General features: G+C 38.0%; 2 protein-coding genes across 14 annotated transcripts in view; one reads left to right on the top strand and one right to left on the bottom strand.

Moving 5' to 3' along the window:
* The first annotated feature begins 236 nt into the window (after positions 1-236).
* LOC138188330 (homeobox protein ceh-17) overlaps positions 237-27,453 on the top strand; it is a 27,769-nt gene continuing 552 nt past the window's right edge. The window contains exons 1-6 of one of the 7 annotated variants that reach the window (XR_011175471.1): positions 237-361; positions 1,828-2,099; positions 2,602-2,743; positions 2,807-4,264; positions 6,297-6,490; positions 22,199-22,798. Coding sequence is in view for 3 of the 7 variants with exons in the window: in XM_069130010.1 (XP_068986111.1) it covers positions 3,910-4,264; positions 6,297-6,490; positions 22,199-22,594 (945 nt within the window). In the remaining 4 variants the exon portion in view is untranslated. Of the gene's footprint in view, positions 362-1,827; positions 2,100-2,601; positions 2,744-2,806; positions 4,265-6,296; positions 6,491-20,756; positions 21,256-21,386; positions 21,473-21,555; positions 21,630-21,703; positions 22,052-22,198; positions 25,429-27,453 lie in introns of those variants that run through there. The other 6 variants (XM_069130010.1, XM_069130009.1, XR_011175474.1 and 3 more) reach the window with 6 other exon arrangements.
* The window catches only part of LOC138188329 (muscle LIM protein 1), a 16,738-nt gene continuing 14,420 nt past the window's right edge, over positions 25,136-27,453 (bottom strand). For 6 of the 7 annotated variants that reach the window (XM_069129997.1, XM_069130002.1, XM_069129998.1 and 3 more), the window contains exons 7-9: positions 27,087-27,383; positions 26,517-26,837; positions 25,136-26,172 (exon numbers count right to left, since the gene is read on the bottom strand). In XM_069129997.1, coding sequence (XP_068986098.1) covers positions 25,896-26,172; positions 26,517-26,837; positions 27,087-27,383 — 895 coding nt within the window. In that variant the 3' untranslated portion in view covers positions 25,136-25,895. Of the gene's footprint in view, positions 26,173-26,516; positions 26,838-27,086; positions 27,384-27,453 lie in introns of those variants that run through there. The other variant, XM_069130003.1, reaches the window with a different exon arrangement.

Genomic DNA, 27,453 nt, shown 5'->3' with positions numbered 1-27,453 from the left:
TCTGTCGCATTTAAAATATTTGAATTGTACAAATTAAATTAAATTAAATTTAATTTAATTTATATCTAATGTAAACAATAAATTATATTCTATAAATTACTTATTAAAATTCAATAACGTTTTAGGATGATATAACCAAATACGTGAATTTTAGTTATTTCATTCTTAAATTATAATTTTAGTATTCAAAATGTCACCTGACGGTATATATTTAAAAAATGAGCTGGCAATAAGTACGCATTTCCTGTGTTAGTTGCAACGACGTTTATGGATAGTGTAGAGCAAAAATATGTAATTTTTAAGATTATGGTGTTTATCGTGGATAGAGGATGGAAAAATGTTGATTCATTGAATAAATTTGGTAAGTTCTATTTAATATTCTATTTAATAGTTTCTATTGCATTGAATAATAAATTCGTTCATGAGGTATACATTTCGAAAAGTGTTACAAAAGTTACAAGATACATAAAATAATTTTTTGATGAATGATACATCTGTAAATGAAATACTTCTTTATTAAATAGATTTTACGTAAAAGTAATAACAATTAATGTAAATAAACTTATCGCATAACCTAAAATTCAAGTTTGAAGCTTTCCTGCATTTTCGTGTATTAACACATCGCGACATAGAAAATAATTGTAAATGTAATGTGCTGTAAACAGGATTAGCTGATAATAACGTTGCATAAAAGTGGATGACAAACGAATAATTGCAAACCATTTTAATCAGCTCGCGGTAACATTTTACAGTAAGCTAACGAAAATTGTCACGTTAATAGATTTTATGCTTCATTATATCAGAAATACGGACACATTTTTTAATAATTACGTTTGAACAATAATATAATGATTATTCGCTAGGTCATGGAAGAATTATCCTAATGTTTTACTAAATATATGTTTGTAGTAAATATCTAATTACCTCACGGCAGTCGTTTCTCGTTACAGTGCTAATGAGATTTTAAAATATTTTATATAATATATACGTAAAATGTTCTTAGAAGTGTACAAATATTTTCGTGAGCTTAATACTGTAAGTATGAAAACGTAATATCCTTTCTTGCGAAATATTTTTTAAGACCAATAAGTATAAAACGATTTCATTCGTGAAAATGAAAGGTGATAGTGACAGAGCCGCGTGTAAATCGGAAGAAAAATAGTCTGCTATCCTTGGGATGTGAAAATATTAAATTGTATTCCTATGGGTTTTCGAGTCGATGGAACGGAAACGGAGGGGGGTAAAGGGCATCTGAGATCACTAACCAATATTTAATCAACTTTCCAGGAGAATATTATTCTCCCGACAAATCAAGGACATATGTATCAGACCGCTAAGGGGGGTTGACGTTCTCTCACTCTATTGATATAAAAGACGAAACGCCGTTTATGCGAGTGTGCGAGTGTTTACACGCGCACGCATGTTTGCCGTGTTGCCATAGACGTAGACACTAAACTTATCTTAGTGACAGTTTTTCAACGGATCCATCAATTCACTTTCTTTTTATTTATATTTAATTTACATGAATAGGTCTTCGATTTTTTATCTATAATTTTTCGCTTTGAATTACACAAGTTTGTTCATTATTATGCGATAAAATTAACTTATGTATAAAAGTTATTTGTATCATTGTAAATTTCTTGTAACATTTTCTACCAATCAAATTTACCTCTATTTGAAAAAATATTATCACAGAAATCTAGTTTATAGTAATCGACTAAGAAGATAAAGTCGGTATCTTCATAACGCATAAACGTAAACAGATGCAACAGTGCAACAAAAAGTTCATATTATTGTAGCTTACACTAACATAATCTCTTATATAAGGTACGTGCAAGTTCGAGTTTCTATTGGAGAAGCATGGAGAAGTTGTGGGAAGGTCTACGCCAATGGATGAGTTCGTTCCTGTGTGTTCTCAGTATATACACTATGGACGATTTGGTGTTGCACGACGTACTACGTTCGCGTACCCTGGAAGAGAATTCCCCTGAGACGAGACACGGGGAAGAGGGTCGCGCACCAGGACTGCTCTCATCGTGGCCCTTTCGTGAGAACAAGTGCGAAACAAGTGTCGCACAGGTTCCTACCACCTATCTAAGGTCGGTCCCGTGTCATGTTTAGTCATGTAATTTCTCTATCTGCAGATAAATCATATTTCATGCTCTCTAGTCCCTTGGCCTTTATGTATACGATATTTGATGTTTCTACTGCCTTATGTAAATGGTTAAGAGATGTAAAAGCATTGTAATTCCATAGGAATATTATCGTGAATTTCGTTTATCAACAGTATTACTATGTTATTGTTTAATAATCGTTTAATGGGTCTAAGCACAATGAAAGATTATTTGTGTTCTATCCTGCTTAAAATAGTAATTTTATTTACAGCCCATTTTTTAAGAATTTTATTTTTCAAGTCCAAAATCTATGTTTTACAGTTCTCTTATGTTTTTGAAATAACTATTTGTATTTGGACTTTATTTGTAGCTCATTTGAGAAATTATAACTTTTCAATTTCTATGATTTTTCAAATAATTATTACATTTCAGTTTCATTTACAGCCACATATTTTCAAACTGATTCTTTCTTAAAATTTATTTACAGCTACATTCAGAAATATTTCACAATAGATCTACAAAACTACACGTACAAAATCTGTTTCAAGCAGCCCTCTATCTTCATTGCAGCCACCAAAAACCTGATATTAAGAAACGACTCAAGCTCAGCCTACTCACCCCTCACCAAGGTAATCCATCATGCTCAATTCATGTAAAGACTAACGATGCCTAACATCAGCACTTTCATCCAGAAAGCGAGGCACTCATTGTACCAAGACAGCCGCAGAAGGAGCCAGGCGTAAACATACGTAGGATGGCTGAAGAGAAGCGTGGCTCTGGTGTCCAGCGGAAACGGCCTGCTCCGGAATCGATCGTAAAATCGAGACCAGGGGAGAGGGCTGGCATCATCGAATGATAGCGTTCATTCGGGCTGATGGCTGTTAGGGAGAGGTCGCCCGACGAACCGGGGGTGGCACACCGACGGGGATGAACACAGAGATTCGGAGGGCGGCGACTGTTCTCTCATCCAGCCGAGGGGTGGCACCGTGGATCGACGAATCAGCGCCCAGAGAACGTCAGACAGTGACCAAACCCGTTTCTCCGTAACCGACCGGCGGCCACACCCCCGGCGTGCACCCTCTCCGTCGGTTATTGAATTAAGCTTATCATTTGATTTTGAGGAGACCCACCAGTCGGTCGTCTCGGGCTCTCTTAAGCGGGCCGAAAAACTTCTTTCTATCCGCGGCTATAATCGCAATAATTTGATATCGCTGATCCGATTACGCGTCATAAGCTGCTATCGAGCAACCGGCTGCCGCCCGCGTCCCTTAGCTCTTGTCCGCGATCAGAGAGAATTACGTGACGCTGCCACCGTTACTTGTACACCCTGGCCTGCTGATTAACCGAGATTTCCACGACGGAAGAAACACGCCGCTGCTAGGGCCAAAAGCAACGCCGCGGCTAAGGCCCGGCTGGGGCCCTCAGTTTCTTTTCTTGCGACACTCTCATCTTCTTTTTAATCCTGTCTACGCTCAGATCCCTCGAATCTGCATGCTGCAGTGAATGGAAGAGCCAGCTGATCCTATTTAAAGTCGTGGAACTATCAGGATCAAGTCAGCCAACGACCCGGTGCTACTAAGATCAGCCAGGATCTACCAACAACCAGAAGGATTCACTTTTATGGGATTCTGATTGAGTGAAGAGTCAAGATGAGGAAGAGATAAGAGAATTCGATGAACTGTCCAGGTGTTCCGCGCTCAGTGCCCTCGTCTATTCGCCTCTGACAAAGTCAGACACGCCTGTGACGAAGGAACTCTGCACTTTTGTCTTGGAATTTCGGTGCTTCGAGTGAACCATGGATTATTCGTACTTGAACCAGGCGGCTGCCGCTGCGGCCGCCGGTTTCGAGGCTTCTAGCTGTGCTCTGGCTGCCAGTGAAATGCAATGTGGATACGGGGACTTGAGTTCTTGCTCACAGATGAGCCAAGCTGCTTATCGTTACACAGCTGCGAGGGCTGCTGGCTATCCAGGCAACGCGGGAACTACGAGTACAGGAAGCACCACGCCGCTGGGGGCCCATCACACCACCCACTCTCATGCCCACGCGCACCACGGGGCCCATGCAACCCCCTGCTCGGTAATGGCCGCCAGATCTCAAGAGGTCCACAGACACGCCGCCTCGATCTTCCCGTCGGCCATTAATCTACAGAGTGAGTGCTTTTATCTGTTCTTTTGGGAAGAGGGGAATAGATTGTGATGAGCTTGTTCTGGACGAGAAATGTGCTTTTCTATTTTACTTTTATCATACCTACATTATATTTTACGACTACGATGATTCTATTTTGTATTATATTTTATAATTTTATAATCATTTTAATTTAGTTCTTGTTTTAATATGTCAGAGATTGTTTAGGGTTTTGGTAGCTTTTATTTTAACATAATTTAGTTAGTACTTGAAGGGATTGTATCGTAGAGTATTCCTAAGATCGTTTAAGCGACAGGGAATATTTGTTTGTAAATTTCTTCAAAAAGGAGAATTTGGGTTGACAGTGGCCACTCTCTTCTGTAATTCTATAATATTCTAATATTATAATATTCTATAAAATTCTATTCCATAAGTCTATATGTTTTGTGACACTGTCTTCCATATTCCTTCAACAATATCCTTTAATTCTGTAACCCAGCTTGTGTTATCCACTAAAAAAATTAACCAAATTCATTGTTCATAAGTAATTTCCTTTTCCCATAGATGGATACAATTTCTCTTTCACTGTCTGAAAGATATCATAATAAAACTTCACAGTGAGTTTATGTACTTCACTTCTATCCGGTCTCTTTAGTAGGAAGATAAACAGTTAACATCGCTGTTTATTCAGAGATTTAAAACCCTCGTCGCTATCTTTATAAATAGTATCTTCTTGTTTATCTCTATTATTTACACAATTTCCAATAAATATATTTTAGGACATAACCATGAAACACTAGATCGGGAAAATTCCAAAGCACCAAAGTCCGTATTAATTGTAAATAAATGCTGCAGAGAGAATCTAATGAAATTCTCTCTTCGATCCAGCAAACTCCCATTCCTCGAGGACAAGCGAACAAATCAAACACGCTACGTCGTTAAAACGATAGAATTTACAAAGGAACAATCAATTAGAGGTGCAGGAAGGCAGCTCTGAAAGGCGCAGGCGGGGCGAAGAAGACGGTCTTCCCCGCAGAAAAAAAGAAGAGGGTGGTCCTTCTTTTCTCAAGGGAAAGTTGCCATGGCATGGTCTCCATGCTCGAACCTACCACTGTGGTATTTCCTCTGGAAACGACGACAAGATGGCACTGAAAATCAATGGATGTGTCTCGTCCCCTCTTTCCCTCTCTTTCGTATTCTTGCTTCTCTTTCTTCGTCTCTCCCTCATTTACTGGTTCGTTCATCTGGTACCAGCTCTGCACTGTCTCATCCCACGTTTCCTTCACCCTGGCTCACTCTTTCTCGCCCTCTCCCTCTTCAGTCACTCATTGCTATGGTTACGTTGCTCGCTATCCCAGCCATCCTCACCTATATTCTATAATCTATAAGCTACCTCGTGCTCACAGACACAGAGCTCTTCGTGCAAACGTTGCACCTTGGACCAAGTAATTCGACCACACTGATTTTCTTCATATTTTATCAGCCTCGCCAATGTGTGGCTGATTTAGAGGAACCCTGGAAGTTCCATCTCTGACTACTGATTAAGAGAAAGTTGGGATAAGTTGATTTAGAGAGTTGGTGCAGTAGGTGAAAGTTTTATGCTAATGTAAGTTCGTCTTAGCAAGGTTTATATCGGATTCATCAATTCTTTTCCTACATTTTACGTACCATGGATTTGGTTCTGAGATTTTGGAAACTTTTTAAAGAGGTTCATGAGGTTTTGCTTAACATTTTGTGGATTTTGTGATGCATGGGTTTAGTTGTAGAAACATAGAACAAAAGGTAGTTGGAAAAGTGTACCAACTCTGAAAATTGAAGATTCGGTAATTGTTCTGTTTGCAGTTAGAATTATGAATCATGGATTTGGTTAAAGATTTTAGAAATATATGTACAAAAGGTACATAGCTAAATTGCAGATTGTGTAATAACCGTAGCGTTTGCGATTAGAATCAAAGAATATTAAATGAAATTCTTGCTCTGAACAATTTCATAACACTGTTTTAATAAAATACAAATCATTTTCACTGATTCAAATATCTTTCTTTTCTTATTTTCAGGTGGATTAGGATATAAGGCTTACTCAGGACACGATGGTTTAGCAGAGAAGAGAAAACAACGTCGGATACGAACGACGTTCACATCGGCTCAGCTTAAAGAATTGGAGCGTGCCTTCCAGGAGACCCACTATCCGGATATCTACACTAGAGAAGAAATTGCCATGAAGATCGACCTGACGGAAGCTAGAGTCCAAGTAAGTGGTGTTTTAACTCAAAGAAAGAAGATAGTGAAACCTGCAATGAATTGGTCAGCTTCATTTTCTGTAAACTCAAATATCTATAAATTCTATCTTTTAATATCCAAAAAACAGGTGATTTATTTCTACAAATTCATTCATTATAAAATTAGCACGAATAATAGTAAATTTCCAGATGCCTTTACGAAATTAATATTTCCAGCATCATTATTTTATTATATTTCACAATTTATAACGTTGATCAGTGTAGCTTCTGAATGACTCAATGTTGTACAGTTCACTATCATTTTCTTTTACTCTCATGTGTATAATAGTCATAGCTCTAATTGCTGTCTGAATTTGTGTGCTTTCTTATGATTGCAAATTGCGTTTTGAAATACAATTATAATTGAACACAACGAAACTCAACTAGTTAATAATGGTAAAATCATACTATCCTCGTGAAAAGTATATCTTAGAATTATTGTATTTATAGAAAGTATATATTGCTAGTCACTTAACTTAGTGACTGTCATGATAGCCAATAGGATTATAAAAATCTTATATACTATATCATTATCCTAAAGAAATCCTCAAGAAAGATTTTCTCGTATAACTTTTAAAACTTAAATAGAGAATACAATTAACCCAGCGACTGTCGCAATAATAAAATTGATACTATTCTTTAAAACAAGTGTAAAAACTCTAACGAATTTGACGATTTTCTTCAAAAGAGCGTTCCAGTCTGATTGCAAAGATCCCAATCAAGAAAAGCTGGAAGAAATAAGCTGGACGATAGATTATTCTTTCGTTGACTTTTACTCGGAGGTCCTCCCTCTGGCATCACCTAAAATGAAGCGCCGGAAACGGAGGGACAAGGGCGATGGTGGAACCCGGACGCTATGTAATTGCATTACAAGCCCCATTTTCGTTTTCACGGTTACCTGCAAGTTGCTGCTTGATGGATTATACCTTCTAATGCATGTGACGGATTAACTTGAACTTCTTGCACACTGAAGATTCTGGAGGGAGATCCTCGTGTCTTCTCATGACGCACAATCGAACACGCGTTATTTATGATCAAATTAATATGTTTTGCATTTTGGCGGCTCTCACCAGTTCTTATGGATAAACCAGTTCTCTCTTAATCTCGAATGCGTCGATATTCATTCTCTTCGCTTTTCTCACGTTTTCCTTTTTGGCTCTTTAATCATAGATTTTAGCGGTGCTCGCCTTCTTTGTAGTTCTTTATTATTTAGATATAGCGGCTCATATGAGGCATTAAGATCGAAAGAGCTAAGCCACATTTTTTCTACGAATGTAGGTTTATAGATTGAGTGAGGATTTTTATGCAAACTGATACTTTTATGAACGCATCTAAAGAAATGGAAATTTGTACTGTTCTATTTAAAATTATAACGAATACCCTGCCTCGAATATTTTATGATAAATTTGTATTCTCTTCGTTTTTGGCTTTTAATTGCCATAAAAGAAGAGTATGATCGCACGTTCATCTACAAGAAGGGAAACTGATTGAAGAGTAATGTAAATTACAATGATCTCTCGTTGTCGAATATTTAGATAATTAATTGCTCAGCAATAGATCAAAATTAAATAATCAAATAATAATTTCAAATTATATATAATCAAAATTATAATAATATCAAATAATAATATAATATATAATATGAAATAATAATCAAATATTAATTCAAATAATGGACTTTCCTCGTGTGATTTAGGAAACATTGAAATATGAGATATTCATAATCTTGAAAGAATTTATAGATGGTGTTCTGCATTTGTACAACTGCTGTTTCTTAAATCTATATACTAGACAATAGAATTTATATAAAAAAAAATATCAGCATATTAATAGTATTCCATGATTCTTATTAATATTCATTGGCATTCATGTGAGTTATATTACGTTTAATTACATTTTTCTATGTTGTATACATTCTATGCATTTTTGAATTCTGTGCCTGAATTCTTAAATTTCTCATAAATGTATTCATTTTTCCCAAATCGGGTCTAAACAACATCCATTGCACTGACTATTTCGTGCTCGTGTCTATTTCAGGCTACGAATTGCTCAGCTTATCGAGTATTGGCGTTAGCAATTATTGGTGATGAATTTGGAAATTGAATAAAATTCATACACTGTTATCACAAATCTACCAAAGTGTCAGGAAAGTTACGAAGCAGAGTTATTACAACATTTAATAGGTGAAACAAATTCCAGCTCAGCTTCTGTTCCTCTAATTGACCTGGTAGTAACTTGAATTTGATCCTCCATTCTACCTAACAAAATTCGCACTTTCAATAAAATTTGATACGAGATGAATGAATTCTATCTGAATGACTATTCACACCTATATCTTTTTACATCACAAATAACTGTATTTCTCGTATTATCCCATTTAATCACCCCTTCTGACATCAATCAATCTCACCCTCATAATTTTTAATCTTCAGCGTCTCCCTGAAGGAAAAGAGGATTATTTCAGCAATTTTCATTCTGGAGATTGATGAATCCAAAGTGTATGACTCTTTCGTCTATTTTCTTACTTTCTATTTCTCAATTGAACTTGATGAATATAAGGATACCTTTGACGATGTCTCTACATTTTAGGCAGATGTCTGGTCTCGTTCCAAGAATAGATGGCTTTCGATAGACAAGGATTGTGTGAAGAACCAAAGTCTTCCTTAATCTTGATCCTTCTATAATAATAATAATAATCATGCTTGCCAATCACAGAGGCTGCACGTTAGCGACCTGGGAAAATGGTAGTCAGAATGTGCTATAGTACGCCGAACTCTTGCGTTGGATTAAATTTATCACATCGTCCAAGTGACGGGGATTGCTCGTGCGACGATCATCACCACAATGTGAATGGAACTGCGATATAGCTTGTTAAACAGAATTATTATAATTGGACGTTGGTATAATCATAGCGAAGAAGCTAATTTACAGGAGCAGGTGAAAGTTTCCGGATAAATAGATTTTTTGGTTTCTGTTAGAAAAGTGAAACTTTAGGATTTTTGTTGCTGAGCTTTTCGTTATTAGTTGTCTATCGTTATGGACAAATTTCTGGGAATCGTTTCTATGAATAAGAAGGATTTATAGCAATGGAAGATTATATCAAATCAATTGCGAAAGAAGAGCGTAATAGATGATAAAAGAAACATTTCTTTATAAATATAAATAATAATATGTAATAAACATATAGTAGATTGCATTTTATTGACACTAGAACTACTGATGACTGAAGCGTAAAGCTTGTAAAAATTACAGTCATTTTCATCACTTAATCAATATCAACGCTATTAATGTACTATTGCTTCAATGTCAATAATAGAGTTTTGTATGTACATTACACGTATCCGTGGGATGACAGAAAAATTTGAGAAAAGAGATCGTTGGCTGTAAAATACTGTAGCAAAGCATAGTTGCTGTTTCAAATGTAAAAAACGTGTATACGTTTATCAATTGATTTAATAGAAAATTAATTCACTGATAAATAACTACTACAAATAATAAATATATATATAAATATAGAATATGTATAAATATTAGATCCAACGTTTTCAAAGTTCCACTATCAAGGAATCATTTATTGATTTAATAAATGTTTCTCTTATTGTCCTCTGTTCTGTATGTGATTGATGTGTAATTCTGAAAGCCACGATGTACCGTGGCTAGTGTAATATTTTAAGAGCGAAAATTGCAGTTGCGCCAACAAGTTTAATGTCATAAAATCTGTATTTTGCCTAATTGCGAAACAGGCTATTCACTTTTGACACTTATTGCCAGCCGGTAAATTCAGTTAGCTAGGAACTTTATTGCTGCTAACACTAATCACCGATGTCCCAGAAACATATTCTGAAAACATGTTCAGAAATTACATTATCAGGGAAAATGTAATCTCGTCGATGGCAACGGTGCAAAAATATATTGGAAACAAACGAGCTTAGGTGTTTCGGATTACGATATCATCCGCGACAGTTGTTTGTGACGTAAATGTCATGAGTCCTCTAACTATAGTATTAACAATTGATCCTCTAACGATAGTATTAATAACTAAAAACACGAGTTATTCTATTATTAATAAGCAGCTTAGAATATGTTCAGCTATCCATTATGAAAGTAGAATTCCCAATTTGATAATCCTATAATTTCTATTCTATTAGTTCGCTGATAACAATAACGAAAAATTAATTATTCTATTATTAACAATGAAGGCAGTGTAATCTATTTATCGTGGAAATAGAATTTCTAATTCTGTCATTGTACTATTTTTCAATCGTAATGGAATCAAAGCAACGAATTTTTCCATTAATGAAATTTCTAATTTTGTCTTAACTTCTTCTAATTTCCATACCATTCTATATAATTTCATCGCTTTATAAAATTACGTTATTGAAGAATAATACATTATTTTTGCATTTCTATTAATTACATAGAGAATATGAGAAATCAATGGTGCAAGGAATTATAATTGTTTAGCTGCAACCGAACATTCTGCTTAGCACATCTGGAAACCGTAAACGTGAATGTACTACGCACGCATGATAATTAAGCACGAAGTTACTATCAATTTTCTATTAGTTTGCGGCATCACGGGCCGACCGCCATTTCTAGAGAGGTTTTCCCTGACGTAGGGTAGTCGGTTCGAATCTTCCCTAATTCCTTAGCCTGAGGTCCACCCTTAAGACATCTGGAAACTTTATCGATTTACATCACAGATTCTCGTTTATTTTATTGTAAGATACTTCACCAATATTCACCTGCAATTACGTACAATCGTCAAATTAACTTTGAGATATTTTCTTCGTTCTTTGTAGATCGTTTGAGCAACTTCGTATTTTGTACTCTTTGCAACGTCCATCGTTTGATTAATTTTGAATTAACAGTGTCGCACGACACGAGAAGAAAAGGACAAGAAAATTGTATTGTATTGTATGAAACTGAAACGATTTAACGTAAAGCAACAAACATTATCTGTCGTTGAAACTCTGAAAGAAGCAGAAGGAGAAGATGAACAGAGGAATAATCGTGAAACAACGCACAATGGATTTCATTAAAATTTAAAAGAAGAAGAAACATGATGAAGGAGAGGAAAAGATGAAAAATGAATAGAGCTAAAAACAAAAAGAAGAAAGGGATCTGCAGTTCTCTTAAAAACAAGTTACCTTAAAATGGAACGCAAAACAAGATTTCCAAGTAACAGATTAAAAATTCAATCACTTTATGATTGGCTCTGTTCGTCCAAGGACCAGGGCACCTCCATCGTTCCCCATAAATCAACATCTTGGCTGAGGAGCTGATCCGCTCAATTCGCCAGCATTATGTATGCTCGCAGGTTGTCTGGAACGTTAATGGAGTTGTAATTCATACGGAATGACATGTGACTCAGAACAGTGAAACGTGTCGCCACGCGACATTCTGCCACCCCTGTCCATGGTGTCATCAATGGGATGTAGCACAGAATAGAAACTACCAGAGGGTGAACAGGCTGGTGTTGCTCTGCTGGACCAACAACCGTTGCTCTTACCAGCTCCTCAGGGTCTACATTCAATTGAACAAAGTGGAACGATCTAGCCAGCTCGATTAATTCCATGGTGGAATCATTTTCTATCGCTTGAAACTTGTAAGGTTTGGCGGAATATGGAGATCGGTTGGTCTTCTTGGAGTTGGAGCAATTGTAACATCTGTAACAGAAGTTGCAAGCTTAGATCTTTTGTTCAGAATGCTACATTAATTTATTGATTGAAATCAGAAAAGAATTGTAGAGTTTGCGTTAACAACATTGAATTCTCTGCTTTAAATACTATATTCACTTGTTTATGCGTGAATTTAGAAAAGAAAATTTTGTAAAATTTATGTAATATAATATTATGGAAGATATTGCGGAGGAACGTCGCTGCTAAAACTGTAAGAACTATTATGGTAGACTGTTACCTCGGATTTTATGCCCTAGGTATTACAATAGTTATTTGTGATATGAGATCAGAAGATTTTACAAAGGAGAATTGTCGTGTTGGGAAACTATGGAAATTGCATTAAGATGATAAGATATTAATAAAGTAATATTAAGATAATACATAATAGATATCTGAAAGCAGTACATTTTTACATTATGGAACACTATGAAGGCATTTAGAGGAAATCTCCCTTCTAAATATATTTCTGACATGTTATCATCAGGTTTATACATTCCAATAAAATCCAAATTTTGATGAAATTTTACTTCCACGAAATAACAAGTTTTTAGGCGTTATCAAAAACTGTGGCAGAGATATAACAAAGGAACACAAAGGGAACTAGAGGAGAATCGAGTAATTTAGAGATAGACAGCCTTGGGAGAGTCCTGGAAAATCAACATGAATTTCTTTTCCCCGGTGGGACACAGTCGAGCACCGTCACGGGAAGTTGGAGGGTGATCGGGGAGCAGTCTCTGACGAAGGGTCTTCGCCGGTAAGAAGAGGCAGTGTACTCAAAAAAGAGGAGAAAAACACACTTGGAAAAAGTCGAAGCAGAGAAGAAATACAAAGATGTATTCCACTAAAACGCAGACATAGAAGAAAAATAAAGGCGTCCTCCTCTGGGAGCAATAAATACCGTCATCTCCCATCTATATTAATTAGACGTTAGTATTTTGTATCATAACTAATTACAGTATAAAATGATAGAATATACAAAATAGAATGAGAAGATAGTATGTGAATGAAATATTCATGACTAAAATGAGAAAAGATATACATAGTGTAACAATCAATGGTATTAATAATTCTACTGTTAACAATTTTCTTCTGATAATAGAGTAAACACAGCCAATGATTCTGTTTATGATATATAGGAAAAAGGTCCATTGACGATATTCCAAAGCAACAGAAAATAGCAGAATACAGTTTGCAGCCAAAAGGAGAAAAGCCAGGAGGAGAAGCAGAAAAACATATCCGATGTAGAAGAATGAATGATAAATGAACAGGGAAGATGTAGAAAGATCAAAAAGCAACGACGAGATAGGCAATAACGCTTCCAACGAAAGGATCCTCGTTGGGAAAGAGGCAAGGAAAGAGGAGAGAAGGGGGATCGGTTGGTTCGCTGGCGTCGAGGGATGAAATGGGGAAAACATTGGAGCTGGCTCGACTCTGGTAGGCCGAGGGTGGCTGATACACAAGGGGCCCATGGTCGGAGTGTGCCCTGGTAATTGCGAGCTCTATGTAGATCCACTTACGGTGATTAAAAACTGTCCTGCTGGGTATCATCTACGGAGAACGACGTCGACTGTTGCAAACACACCGGTGCACGACGGTATTCGCCGTTTTCCACGGAACTCCTTCGACGCTGGCCTGCGCGTTATCGCGCTGATAGTTCAGATTAAGCTGGGTAATTGGTGTTAAGAATGGTCTGAGTGCGGAATGCAGGGACTGGTATTTAGTTGCCAGTTGGAGAACCGTCAAGGAGGTGCTAAAGGAATTTAGTTAATGCGAATATATGTGGGTGGCATGGGATCTTTTATTTTTGTTCGAATTACAGAGTGAAGTTTTCTTCCTTATTTCTTGCTGCGAGGACAGGTCAGAGTATTTGGAAGAAGAATTAATTGGTCGAGAGGTATTCTGAGGAAGTTTTTTTGAGCTAGAGTGAGGATTTTTGGTATGACGCTCCTATAGCAGCTATTTGCAATTAGAAATTGGTAAGTGTTGTCATTTCTTCTGTGTTAAATGTCAGAATATTTGAGAAACGGATAAGGTGGTAAGGACATGAAAAAAGAGATTCTAATTTAAAAAAACTAGTAAAGAGCATCAAGAGAGATTGTAAAAATTTAAAAGGAAACGTGCAAGGGTATCAAGAAACAATCAAAAAGAAGACTCCAGCAGTGAAAAAAGCAGTTTGGGGAGAACAAGAAACGGATTCCACTCCGTGTAAAAGAGAACTTGAAAGTCAAAAGGAAAGATAAAAGAGAATTGCTACGATGAAAAATAGCAGAGTAAGATACTGGAAAGAAATTCCAACGATAAAAAAGTACAGGAACTTTAAGAAGACGCTTGTAATAATAGGAAAGAACCAGGACGCACAAGCTTTAACAAAAAAGAACTCACAAAGACAATAGAAGGAAAACTCGATAATTGAATGAAACGATAATAAAAAAGAAAATTCCAATAATAAAAAATCTCACAGAGACAGTAGGAACTGAAGCACAATTACAGCCGAGATACGATCCTGATCAAGATTTCTGGGATTCTACTGTTCTCATACGTGAATCAACTATTAATTGCATTACTTAATCGATCTTACAGTACTCCTCATATCTAAGTTACTATGACTAGAGTCGAAAATACTGTTTCGCATGACTTAAGTAGTGAAACACAGCAGTGACAGTGAACCGTGACGGCTGTGGTCAGACACGAAAGTGGATACACAGTTAATGAGATCTGTCTATAGCGATTTATTCATCAAGCCGGATGGCATCGGCCTGTCCGATGCATCTCTTAATCAAGATTTTGTCTCTGCAGAGCCATGCGTTTCCGTCCCGAACTTATTTGGTTAATTGAAGAAGGTAATTTCTGACGGCTGAGAGTGTAGCAATCACCATCAACTGCAATTCTATTATCGAACGTCTGATTTAGTACCCTTAACGAATCCTTAACCTTTATTACTTAATCTTTAGACGAGCAAAATTGGAATTAATTTTATATTAATAAATTAATAGAGGAAGATCAATAAAGGAGTCACGGTAAAAGAAATTGTTTCCTATTCAAGCATAGATAAATATCGTTATTGTATAAATATTTGTAGATCAATTATATTAATCTATTTTGTAAGATCTATTATCGAGAATGATATTTCTAAAATTTGAGATTCTAGTTTGAGGTTCTGAATACAATTTTGCTCTGCGACAATTCTATTTGTCGTTTGTTTAAGAAGGATAAAGACAAAGTCAGTGATCCTAGAGTCCAATGATCTCTCAAAGCTTAGAACTAAAATTGAACGTTCAGTTATTAAATAAACTTTCAAGTTGATTGGATATTACATTTCGCTACTTTGTAACACGCCAGGTAACATTTTGCTTCGTCTCGCGGTAATTCTATTTGCCAATTTCATTTAGTAAGATTAACAGAGAATGTCTAATGATCTTTCGAAGCTTGAAATTAAAAAGTTACATGTCCTAATTTTTTATTGATCATCGATTAAATATAGAAATTCCGCTACTTTCGCAATTTCTAGATGAAATATTGCTTCTCTGCATAACAAATCTATCTCTCCATCTGTTAATAAAAAAAAAGATAAGAATAAGAAACAGCAGATAGTAACCTGCTTCCAAAGCTTAGGTTTAAAGTTAGGTTAGGATCGTATGTTCAAATTACTTCATTTGTATTATTCAATGGAACGTGAAAATTGCGTGTTTTCTGATTTATCGTCAAAGCGGAAGTAATCAGGCGTAACAGTGATTTCTCCTGACTTCCTGCCGTCGTGATATTGATAGCACCGCTTCGGATATATCCTTATAACTCGCTTAATGTGACGCATCGAGAGAATCTTGGACGTGCCGTGAATCTTTCACGAGCTTCAACATCCTCCGGTATGAAAAGCGAATCCTTTGGTCTGATCGGGCATCACATCTTTCACTTTCAACGTCCGCGTGACGAGATCTTAAAAATTCATCGAACGACGGTCAAAATTGAAATTAACATGAAAATCAAATAAGCAAAAATTACGTTATAGACGGATGGGAAGTGGTGAATTTGAAATCTGAGAGACGCGTTTCCGATCGTTGCGCATGATCCCTTCTCGTCGCTTTCCTACGTAAACGAACTTAGTTCCAGGCAGCTTGTTCTTTTTTCTAATCTTGTTATCGTACTTTTCTAACTTTCACTTTGCTTCTTGCACAAATTCTTAGCAGTGTCGAGCAAGTTCTTTAAAATTCGAAAGATTTCCAAACTCCTATTGTTCCCGCCGGAACCTTACCATCCGTCGGCAATTTCTCGCGTTTCAGCATTTTAATACTTATTTTGAGGTTACTCCGTCTGCTAATTCGATTATTTCCATATTCCTGAGATTTTCTTTTCCTGAAGTTGTATTTATAATTACGTTGGTTTATAGGTTTTAGGTTTGTGAAACTTTATGTTTTTTAATTATTTCATAGTAATTTGAATCTTCTTAAAACAGGTGAAAAGATTCTGGGATATTTATCAGTGTCACTACTTACATTTTTGTTATGCCACTTTTTTACAAGACTAAAAGAAAGAATCATAGACCAGATAACAAGACGTAGATGGTATAAAGTGATGTCAAATTTTTGATCTGTCGTATATCTGTTTCAATGGTTCGATAAAATATTCTTTACTCGTCTCACGACACCCCACCACGCTGCCACGTCTTTCAGTCCTGAAATATTTTTGTTTTCCGGTTAGGATCTCCATCGGTAAGTTGGGATCAGCCCCTCAGGGCGGCAACCGAGCAAAATCCTTTGCTAACCTATCCAGAAGGAGGAAATCACTACGACTCACAATCGTTAGGGTTAATCTAATGAACAAATACACCGCAAACTTGTTTCTATCGACACAGAATCCCTAATGGTCCGTCCATAAACTTCCACCCTCTCCCTACCAATCTGTTTACGCTTGCTTTCGAAATATCTGTCCTCCTTTTCACTTAAATTAAAAAATCCAAACGTATTCATATTTCAGTTGAAAAGGACGTACTATTTGGAAGAAGAAGAAGATCGAATAGAGCATAGATTTAATGACTCTCTGTTTGTGACTGTGATAACCTCGAATACTTTGGATGTTCCAGTTGCTGCCAGAACTTCTAACTTCGTCATTTTCTAGGTCTTCGTTTAATCGGTGAATTTAATTGCATTTATTTTTATGGATAAAATCGTTTTTCTTTTTGGTTACTGTTTCTTTTTTCTTTTTTTTTTTAATCTATAAATTTTAATTTCTTCATCCTCGTTCAATCGGTGAATTCAATTTCATTTATTTTTTTAGGTAAGATCATTTGTGGTTTGGTCGTCTTCTCTTGCTTGGAATCCATTTGGTTGAAGTAATCTTCGTAGTAGACTGGTTAAATTATAGTAAGGAATATTGCAGAGAAATAGTAATTTTCATTAGCGTTACGAGTCAAAGTTCTAATAACCGAGGAAAATTACCTCGACGGATCCGTCGCTACTCCTTATCCTATAGACATTACTTTCACTGCCATCGTCTATTTCTCCATTATTTTGTACAGCTTACAGTCAACAACAACCTACAACAATAATTTTTTAATTCGTCCATTTTAATGCTTTCGTCGATTCCATTTTTCCTTTAATTCTCTTTGAAATCTATCAAAATACCTGTTACAGGTTCTTCAAAATCCATAATTCAAGATTAAGAGGTTCTGGAACACGCGAGAATTCATATCCTTAGGAAATTAGTGATAGAAATGTAGAGGGTTGATCGTACGAAGAAGAAGAAAATTTCCGAGGAAATATTTTTCAATGAGATCGTCATCCTACGTTTTATTATAATCGCCAAGATGAGGAATGTCATAAATCTGAATGAAAATCCCCTGCCATTGTTATTCTCTCGCACTGTCGAAGGTTTAAATTAAACTGAGGATCACTGGCAATTTTTAATAGCCGTTTAATAAATGAACAGAATCTTTCAACCGCTTTAACCTTACCAGAACAGTGGCATGAAAAATGGCATTAATATTCGACGAGATTTCCAAGTTCTCGTTAGTTCTGAGGTATTTTTGGTTGGGAGAAACACGGATGGTTGAACGAATGTAACGTCGTTGCTGACTGTAGCCTGATGAAATTACGTCACCGTCGGGCAAAAACTTTGTGACACACGCAGAAAGCCGCGGGTACGTGCCAGTGACAACACTAATAATTCGTATTTGGCCACCGACCAAACCCCGAAGAGACCGTAGAGCATGTGTGCCGTTGTTTGCCGAACGGACGACGACGACAGCGTGAATTAGGGAGACTACGTGCCGGCGTTAATGTTAAATAAATACGGTACGCCTAAATAAAATGCAACGAGCCGCACCGACAGATGTCCACCTCGTTTTGGATAAATATTTAAGCCTCGCTTTACGCGCCCCGTTGTCTCTGCTTCGCTGCTTTCCTCTGCTATCAAACACCCCTCGCTTGTCTTTGCAAATTTTTCTCTCAGCCGTTTCGGCTACCTTCATTTCTTCAAGTTCTCGCCGCAGACTTTTGCGACTGGCTGGCAGCTACTCTGTTGAATTTCACGCAAAAGTCTCAAATATCTGTCTACATGCTCGATATTTGAAATCTTGTTACGTGGGAATTATAAAATCAACGTGAAGCTGTGTAAAAGAGCGAAAGGATATCACAGGGATTCAGCGACGATAAGAAGGATCAACGGTATAAACCTAAAGAAATCGCAACTGCTACTGTCTGTTTAATTTCCCTGGGAAATCTGTGAGAAAACCTAAGGAAATCCAAAGCTGATCTCGCTATCGACTGCCAGGAATTTGTAAACTCATCCTCTGGTTCATCGCTATAAAAATTCTAATAATCATAATATCAGAAGTGAGAAGACGAAGAATGAATAACGTTAACCCCAAGAACCTCAAAATTTCCATTCTTTTCGCAATCTGTTGCAAAAAAGGTCCATTCTTTACCTTCTAAAAAATTCCATTTGTCATTTGACAGTCTCCTTAATTCCAGAAGCCTGCAAAATCCAAGCCTAACGCTGCTGTGTGTCAAATAGGGATCATGAAATCATCATTCGGTTAATCGAACAGTGGAAGGTCTACAACACGCTCCACGTTCTTCTCAAAGTTTACACGAATTTCTGGAACGGAGAAAGCGCGGCTGTTGAGCAGAAGCAGTAGCAGCCAACAGCAGCAGCAGCAGCAGCAGCTGATAAAATCCAATAGCAGTGTTTGCCGTCCGGAAAGGGCAATCACGTTCATCATGGTGTTCCGCGCCCCTGACTCTCTGAATCCACCCCTTTCCCCCTCTTTCCCGGCTTCTACCACTCAGCCTGCTCCTACAACGCAGCCGCACCTGGAAAATCTAGGGGTGGGATCCACGTGCGCTCATGCCGAGGAACGAACGAAAGGGGATACAGAGAGAGAGAGAGAGAGAGAGAGAGAAAGAAAGAGAGAGAAGATGAAGAGAGACGAACGATGGCGGGAAGAGGGAGGGCAGCTTTACTGGTCAGATAAACGGTAAAGCAAATAAATCCGCTACTTTAACATGCAGGTCACCGCCGCTTTCCGTTTATTTTATTCGTTAAATATTTCATTTGGCCAACTAGAGCCAATTACGAGCGTTGCCTGCGCCGACGTTTCGCTCTGACGAGCTGGACACGGACATGACGCGCTTTTACGCCATCCAATCCCCTCTTCCTCTTTGTCTCCGTGAATCCATAGACGTTTTTGGTCGGTTTTTCATCATCGTACATGGTCGCTAGAATTTTTTCACTCGAAGTGAATATAGCAGCGTAGTAGGCAAATGTGTCGAGTTGCAGAGTTCTCGCTATTATACTGTAGATTGTCTGTAGTAAAAGAAAACAATGCGTGCAACGATGAAATGGAAATGATACGTCAATTAGATGGCGGATTTTGATTCGAAAATTCAGTTTTGTAGAAAATTATTTTATGCGTGAGAATTGGAATATTCCGAAGTGAAATTCAGAATGATAATTTAAACGAACGAAGGAACACGATAATTGAAGAATAGTCAAGTACATACCTGATATATAATTCAAGCAGTTAAAATACTTGGGAGGCGAAACAAATTTTTACGTACATAGGTTCCCTTCCTTCACACTTCTTCGTAAAGATCTGATTACACGTAAAATTAGATTGAGGTGGATATTTACCCTTTGCACTCCTATGTGCAGTGTGATTCGACATCAGTTTTTATCTCAGGAGCTCCTTTATCGTGTTCCATTCGACATTCTTTCGTGTCTAAATCAATAGATGTCGCGCACACATTATCGACGCTCTTACCAAACTGGCTTATTTACCTAACTTATATCAGTCCGCTCAGAGTTTGAAAATTGTATACCTGTCACCCTCTAAATATTTACAATGAGTGAAAGGAGCGAAATAAATAAGGACTTTGACAGTAGTGATAGTGATGACTATGCAAGAAATAGATCTTGAGTATATAGTCGCTAAGCGTTAGGAGCTGCTGGTAACGAAATTGAAATAAAATTCGGAGTGCACAGGGTTAAACGTGTTGGTTTGTTTTTTAAAGAAACAAATGATAAAATCGTAATAGTCAATTATATTGAAAACACTGTAAGTACAAGTACAGAGATAGTGTATGTACGCTGATCGTAATCGTCGTTCGTTCAATGCTCGTAAGTCGATAACAATTTATTAGGTTAGCAACTAAGTGATTGCGGATTTTGTCATTAGGTGGTATTGCCAACCTAATAACTCTTCAACTCGCTAACTATTCGACTATTCGACTAGCTATTCGACTGTCCAAGAGACCACGTTCGTACATTTATATTGACAGGTGTTGTTGTAAAAAGTTCGAAGTCAGAGTTCGTGTATAACTCCGGTTGACGATTACCAGTAACGGCAATAATATTTTGTCCACAGTTCGTTTGCCTTTAGACCTTGCAAAACAAAACAACGTTGGTATTCCAAGGCACAATAATATGAGTTTCTGCCGATTCAAATCTTCCATTGACTCGTATGTCACTACAAAACTAACCCTTTACACTCGATGGCTTTCTCGGTCGGGCGTAGCAGCAACTCGAGGTGATTTTGCGCATATGTGACGAGTGTCTTGTAGGTAATATAAAATGATTTTATAGAAAAATTAACTTAAAAAAACATTATATTTTAATAATCTATATATATTTACATCTTCGAACATATCATTTTTTAATATCTTTTCTGTATTTTTTTTACGATAATTTATAGAACATCTGCCAATGATGCATCCTTGGCTTGTCGGGACAAGTGTTGAAATAATAAGTTGTTTTGTGTCCTTCTCCTGCTTTGTTTCGGTAAGAACACACCTTACAATTCTTTTTTGTTCTTGTTAAAATTACATGGAGCTTTACATTTAACCGAATTCCATCACAATTAGCAGTCGACATCGAAGCTGGATCTCGAATATCTCCTCTCAACTGGTCTACTAAAGTTCTTATAAATCGTGGTTAAGTAGACTTTCGTTCTTTTGCTTTTTTACAAAATATAAGAATTAATTAAACAAATTTCCAAATCCATTTTTTTAGAGTTTCTAAATTTACGAAACTGTAATATTTCTGCCACCGTCATCGAATGTGAACTAGCGTCGGAGACGTTGCCAGAACCATAGTTTCGGAAGAATTTCAGCAGAAATATTTCATCTGCAGCTTAAAGTGTAACACTTCACACTTCATAACAAACAATATAAAGAGCCAAGGAATCTATTTACGAACCAATACTGCGCTCTCATCAACTGGAGAGGTGGAAATTTAGCATAAACAGAGACTATCGCCTCTCATTCCCGTCTCGAGTTGCTACACGGAACGCCGTGGTCACGGAAAATAGCCTCTCGAATGCAAAGGGTTAATACCTTACAGCTATAAGAACTCTTGAAGGTCCACGTTTAATTCCTTTACAATTTAACCGAAAACATTTGTCTCTTCAAAATCAAGTACTCGCGTCAAACCATCGAACGTTCCTTGTCTCATACATTCGCCTCTCATCTAAAAAAAATCATCAAAATCTGTGTCCTATAATTGCAGGTATGGTTCCAAAATCGACGTGCGAAATTCCGGAAGCAGGAGAGGCTGGCCCAGCAGAAGTCCACGTCCCAAAGCGGTATAGGAGTAGACAGCGGAGCTTCCAGTCCCGTAGGAGGCAACGTGAAGGCAGAAGGTCGTTCTCCAAGAAGTCCAGCGACACCGCCAGGCAGCTCGAACAGCGTGATGTCTACGAACGAGGCGAAACCAATTCCGAATCCGAATCTCGTGAGCGTGAAACACACCAGCGACACGGCTACGGAAGGAAACTCGCCCAACACACGAGGAAGTAACAGCGGCGGAGGAACATGGGGCTCCTGTAGCCCCAGGCCCTTCTCTGCAGCGCTACCTCCGTATCTATTGGACCCGCTGCCTCTGAAAACCGCGAATCTCTACTAATCGTGGCGACGAAACCGCTCCATCCCGGCGAAATTATGTAAATATAGAAAATATCGCACGCCAGAGCGAAATACGGATGCTGTTCAGGCTCTTCCGTCGCAAGGTCGTTTTCATTGGTTCGTTGGACGCAGTCAAGCTTTCGAGCTTTCCTCGTCAAGGAAGCAATCGAAGGGAACAGGAACTTTTTGCTTTTGGATCCTTTCGGTGAGATTTATTTTCAGTTAATTCTAGTCTTCTGGAACTTTAAACGATCAAACAGTGAACTTGGAGGTCTAAATATTGAAATATTTGGAACTGTAGATGCCTAAGAGTTTGGAATTTGAAGAAGCCAAGTATTTGAATGCCTAGATATTCGAGGATCTTGTGGAGTTGCGAAATTCAGGTATTTAAAATTCTAGAAACTTCAGGGTTTGATATTTTAGCCGCCTAAATATCTGTAGCTCTGGAAAGCCAAACGTTTGGAATTTTCTAGATGCTTGAATACTTGGAACTTCAGATGTTTAATTGTAAATTTTGATGCTCTAGATATCTACATTCTTTTTCTGAATTTCTCTAATGAGAATTGTTTTTAGCTACGTTTGATCGTTTACTTTTACAATTTTTTCATTATTTTTCTTCATCGCTGTCTGTATTCGTTGCTTTAATTTTTCATTAATTTGGGCAGTTTATTTAGATAAATTGGATTCTTTAATGTTTTTATTCTCTTTTTTCGTGATTTACAGGAATCTTTCGTTTTTAGACATTTAATGAGATGCATTGCTAATTACATCTGCTTTTTATTTCTATTGACCTTTCGTTTTATAATTTCTTTCAGTGGTAACCGTCTGCATTTGTCGCCGATTGCTTTAATTTTCCGTAAATCTAGTCTCGATTAAGCAAATATAACTTTTAATTCTCCTTTTCCTGGCGTGTATAAAGTGAGATCATGAGAAACGACCTCGATGGAAGATATTTACGATGATTCGAAAAGATTCTCGCTGGAAAACCTAGTGATACCGATATCTAAGTACCGTCCTACATTCCTCGTTGATTAGTCAATGAATGGATAGCATTTATGTGGATAAATTGCACGCAAAGATGTCTAAAAACAAAACCAATCCGGAGCAAGTTTGTGAAGAAAGAAGCCAGCAAAATTTTCCAAAGAATCCAAAAGAAATTTGAAATGTAACTTGAAGCTAGCAAGATAGAGAATTTCATTCGACTATCAAGATGAATGTTTTGACTTTAGACGTCTTAAAAGCAACGAGGAAAGACCGTGAACAAAGAAAAGATCTGAACAGCGTTCTCTCCACCACTTTTGTCAAAGTAAAAATAAGCGACACGTTATGGAGAATATCGATGTGGCCGGCACTTGTACAGTTGTTGCTATAAATATAGAAGATTAGTGTTTTACACCGTAAACTCATACTTACTGGTCCATCGAACAGGGAGCAAGGATTCTTTTCCCTTCAAGGTGAACAAAGAGAAGAAGAAAACGCATGTTTAAGAAAAGAAAAAAAAAAAAAAGAAATAAGAGCGAAAGCTAGATTGTAGATCCACCGACGTGTGTATCATTGGCCATTCAATATACATCCATAAGAATTATACATTAGCGTAATAAGATTTATTAAGGTCCATTCGTAATAAGGTGTATGTTAGTCCGTGTCCCTGACGATACGAGAACCTTTCTGAGTGAAAGCGATCGAGAGAAAGAGTGAGATAGAGTGAAAGGTAGGAGAGAAGAAGGAAAGGCAGCCAGTTCCCGAAATGGTCGAAGGAAAACTTATCGCTGTTCGTTTCGCGGGAATTAAATCCTTCGGTCGAAGAGAAACGACGCACGTCCCATGAAGCGCGTTTAATCTTTAAGTACCGCGATAGAGATCGTTAATCGATAGACTACGGATTTTTATGCGAAATTAAATTGCCTGATGTAGCTGGTACTTCGATAAGAGTACCACGATTTTCTTAGATTTTTTGAAAGTCTAAAAGAATTAGACACAGACGTGAATGTTTCAGGTTGCGCATGAAGAATTAATAGATAAAACGAATCTAAATTCTAATTACTTTGATAAAATCCAGGTCTCTCGGTCGAGTTTGTGAAGATAATAAATTCGCAGAAAAATCCGTAGCCTGGTAACCAACAGCCTGGTGATTTATCAAGCCGAGAGAAAAGAAGGTATTTATTTTACACGAACAACTAGCTAAACGTGATCCACCGATCTCTGTCCGATCTGTGTTCAGGCCTTGTATCTATTTGCGGCTACTTAAAGATTAAATCATTGATGATTTCCAGCATCCCTAGGAAACGCAAATTCCTACGAGACTCTCGCAGTTGGAGGAACGTGTCGTTACTCTCTCGACGTTCAAACATATTTTTATATAGTAAATGCTTCGGATCTATCGTCTAGAAGAATTATCGGTAAGGATGCGCCGAGGCTTACTTGAAACGATGACTTTTCCTTCGACGAGGTCTTCGATCAGACACAATTGGAATGTCGAGAATGCCGTGGAAACGACGTTTCACCGCTTCCCTTTCCACGAAAACACAAGCCAACCCTCTGGTTTGTTTTTATCTTTTTTTTTTTTTTTTTTGGTTCTCTTATTCTTTTTTTCTCGAAATATACATTTATTGAAAATAATCATATTTTGCATCTGTTCTTTTTCGCTCGTCATTTCTGTCGTTAACTACAATTGTTGCTGCTGATTGCGGTCCAGGTATTTGTCCTTTGTACTCTGTGTGTCATGCTCGTCACGCCTTTTCCCTCAGACAGCAGACCCTAACTGGAGAAAGTAGATGGAGTGGAAATTTGGCCCAACATTGGTCCCTAACGGAAGTGGACAGGATGCTGAGTCTGCTTTCGAAGGAAAAAGGAGAGGACCGAGCTTCGATCCCGCGAATTTTCGCCATACAAAAGTAATAAAAGCTTGCTCGTTTACATTTGGTTCGATTAATCGTGGTATCTCGGTCGTTCGTGCGCCACGTCGCCGAAGAGCATCGACGAAACGTGCGTGCAGTCTTCGTTACGATCGAATAATCGGTCTGTCGTCGTTTAGCGAACAAATTTCTTGGCTTTCTGTTTGATTTCTGGAGCAGCGTGTTTTTCGTCACTTCGTCAGAGTTAGTCGAGGAGTCAGGCGTCTATACATATACATATTCCTATACACACGAATAAACGAAGAGCCCAGTGTAGTATCTCTTGCCACGGTTCTGGTCGTTTATTCGGCTGTATATGGCGGATATAATTATATTTATGTGTATATTTATATTTATATATATATATATATGAGACTGGTTTCCAGCGTTTCGACGTTCCTGAAGAAGTTAGGCCATCGTCAGGGTACCCGCCCCCATGCCGAAGCCTACACCCTTCGGCCCGAAATTCCGGTTGTAACAGCCACGGCAGTAAATGTCCCCGTCTGGGGCATCGTTCAGATTCGTAGAGTCTAACGAACGGTGGCACTCGGCACAGCTGAAGCAGCGCTTGTGCCACACGCGGTTCTTCGAGATCATCTGCTCCGCAGCGTACACTGGGTAGCCGCAACGCGCGCACCCGTGACCGTCGTTTCGCTTCTGACCCACCTGAGGCTTGGCATCGATGCTGCAACGATTTATGAAAGCGTCAGAAAAAGCTAGGGACGAGTGTTTAAAATCTGTCGAATAATTGGTCTGAGATCAGTGACTGTTTAAAACTTAACGTATCTGTAATTCTCTCTTTGGATTCTAATCACGTTATTGATGCAGATTCTCAGACCTGCCATGAAGAATTGGAAACAGGGAGGATCACGAATATGTCATCTGTTCGTCGTTAAAGTTTAAAATCTGAAGTTGACTATCTGTACGGGGAGAACTACTGTTTAAATCTTCTTCGGATTAGAGTCAAGATACTCGGATTCAAGACGGTTCAGTTCACATTAATCGAGCAATTAAGCGTTAGAAACTTACTATGAGGGAGCGTGATCTCCATTGGTTGAAACGAGAGTCGGGGTATGTCCGAATCCAAATCCTTTGGGTCCGAACAGTTTACTGTAGCAAGATCGGCAGTGGATTTCCTTGTCAGGTCCATCACAGGCTAGCATGGAGTCCAGAGGTCGATGGCATTCGGCACAGTTGAAGCATTTCTTGTGCCACATAGTACCTTTGGCGAGCTGTTGTTCGGCGGCAAATACCATGCCACCACAGCGGGGGCATCCCTGACCAGCTGGTGCCTTGATAGCCGTCGTATCAGGATTGTAAAATGGGCGAGAGGCTGATATTTCTTCCTCCCTGGAAGAAAAATTCTCTTTCACGTGCTGTTCTTTCCAGAATATTCCCTTTCTCGTTCGTCATTGTTCTATGGTACTTTGTTTAAATGCCTGAGACCCTACAAGCTCGAACATCTCAGTCTCTAAACATCTCAATACACTTGGGAAGCCAGAAGACAATTTTTTTTCTTTTGGAACTCTAGATGCAAGTTTCAAGTTCTAGATACCTAAACATTTTAGGAATAACTACCGAAAGGAAAGAGTTACTCACGTTAGGCCATCGGTTTGTAAGAATCCCGATCCACATGCGAATCCGTATCCGTGCGGTCCCCATTTCTTTCCGTAGCAAGTCTTGCAGTAGACGTCTTTGTCGGGCCCGTCGCAGGCGATGATAGAGTCGAGAGTTTTGCTGCAGTCGTGACACTTGTAGCATTTCCTGTGCCATTCGCGGCCCTTTGCAAGCACCTGTTCAGCAGCGAATACAACGCCACCACAACGTGGACAACCTTTGCCAGGTGGGGCCTTGATTACGGCGGTGTCGACCACGGTTGTACGAGGAGCAGCATCGCTGTATTACAAAAATTTGACCAACTTTTACCATCAACCCTTTCAGTCACCGATATTAAAGCATCGAGTTG

Source organism: Bombus flavifrons, chromosome 16, assembly GCF_040668555.2.
Source record: "Bombus flavifrons isolate JBK064 chromosome 16, iyBomFlav1_principal, whole genome shotgun sequence".
Lineage (NCBI taxonomy): Eukaryota > Metazoa > Arthropoda > Insecta > Hymenoptera > Apidae > Bombus > Bombus flavifrons.
The sequence above is the reverse complement of the archived record's forward strand: the minus strand, read 5'-3'. Positions and strand labels throughout refer to the sequence as shown.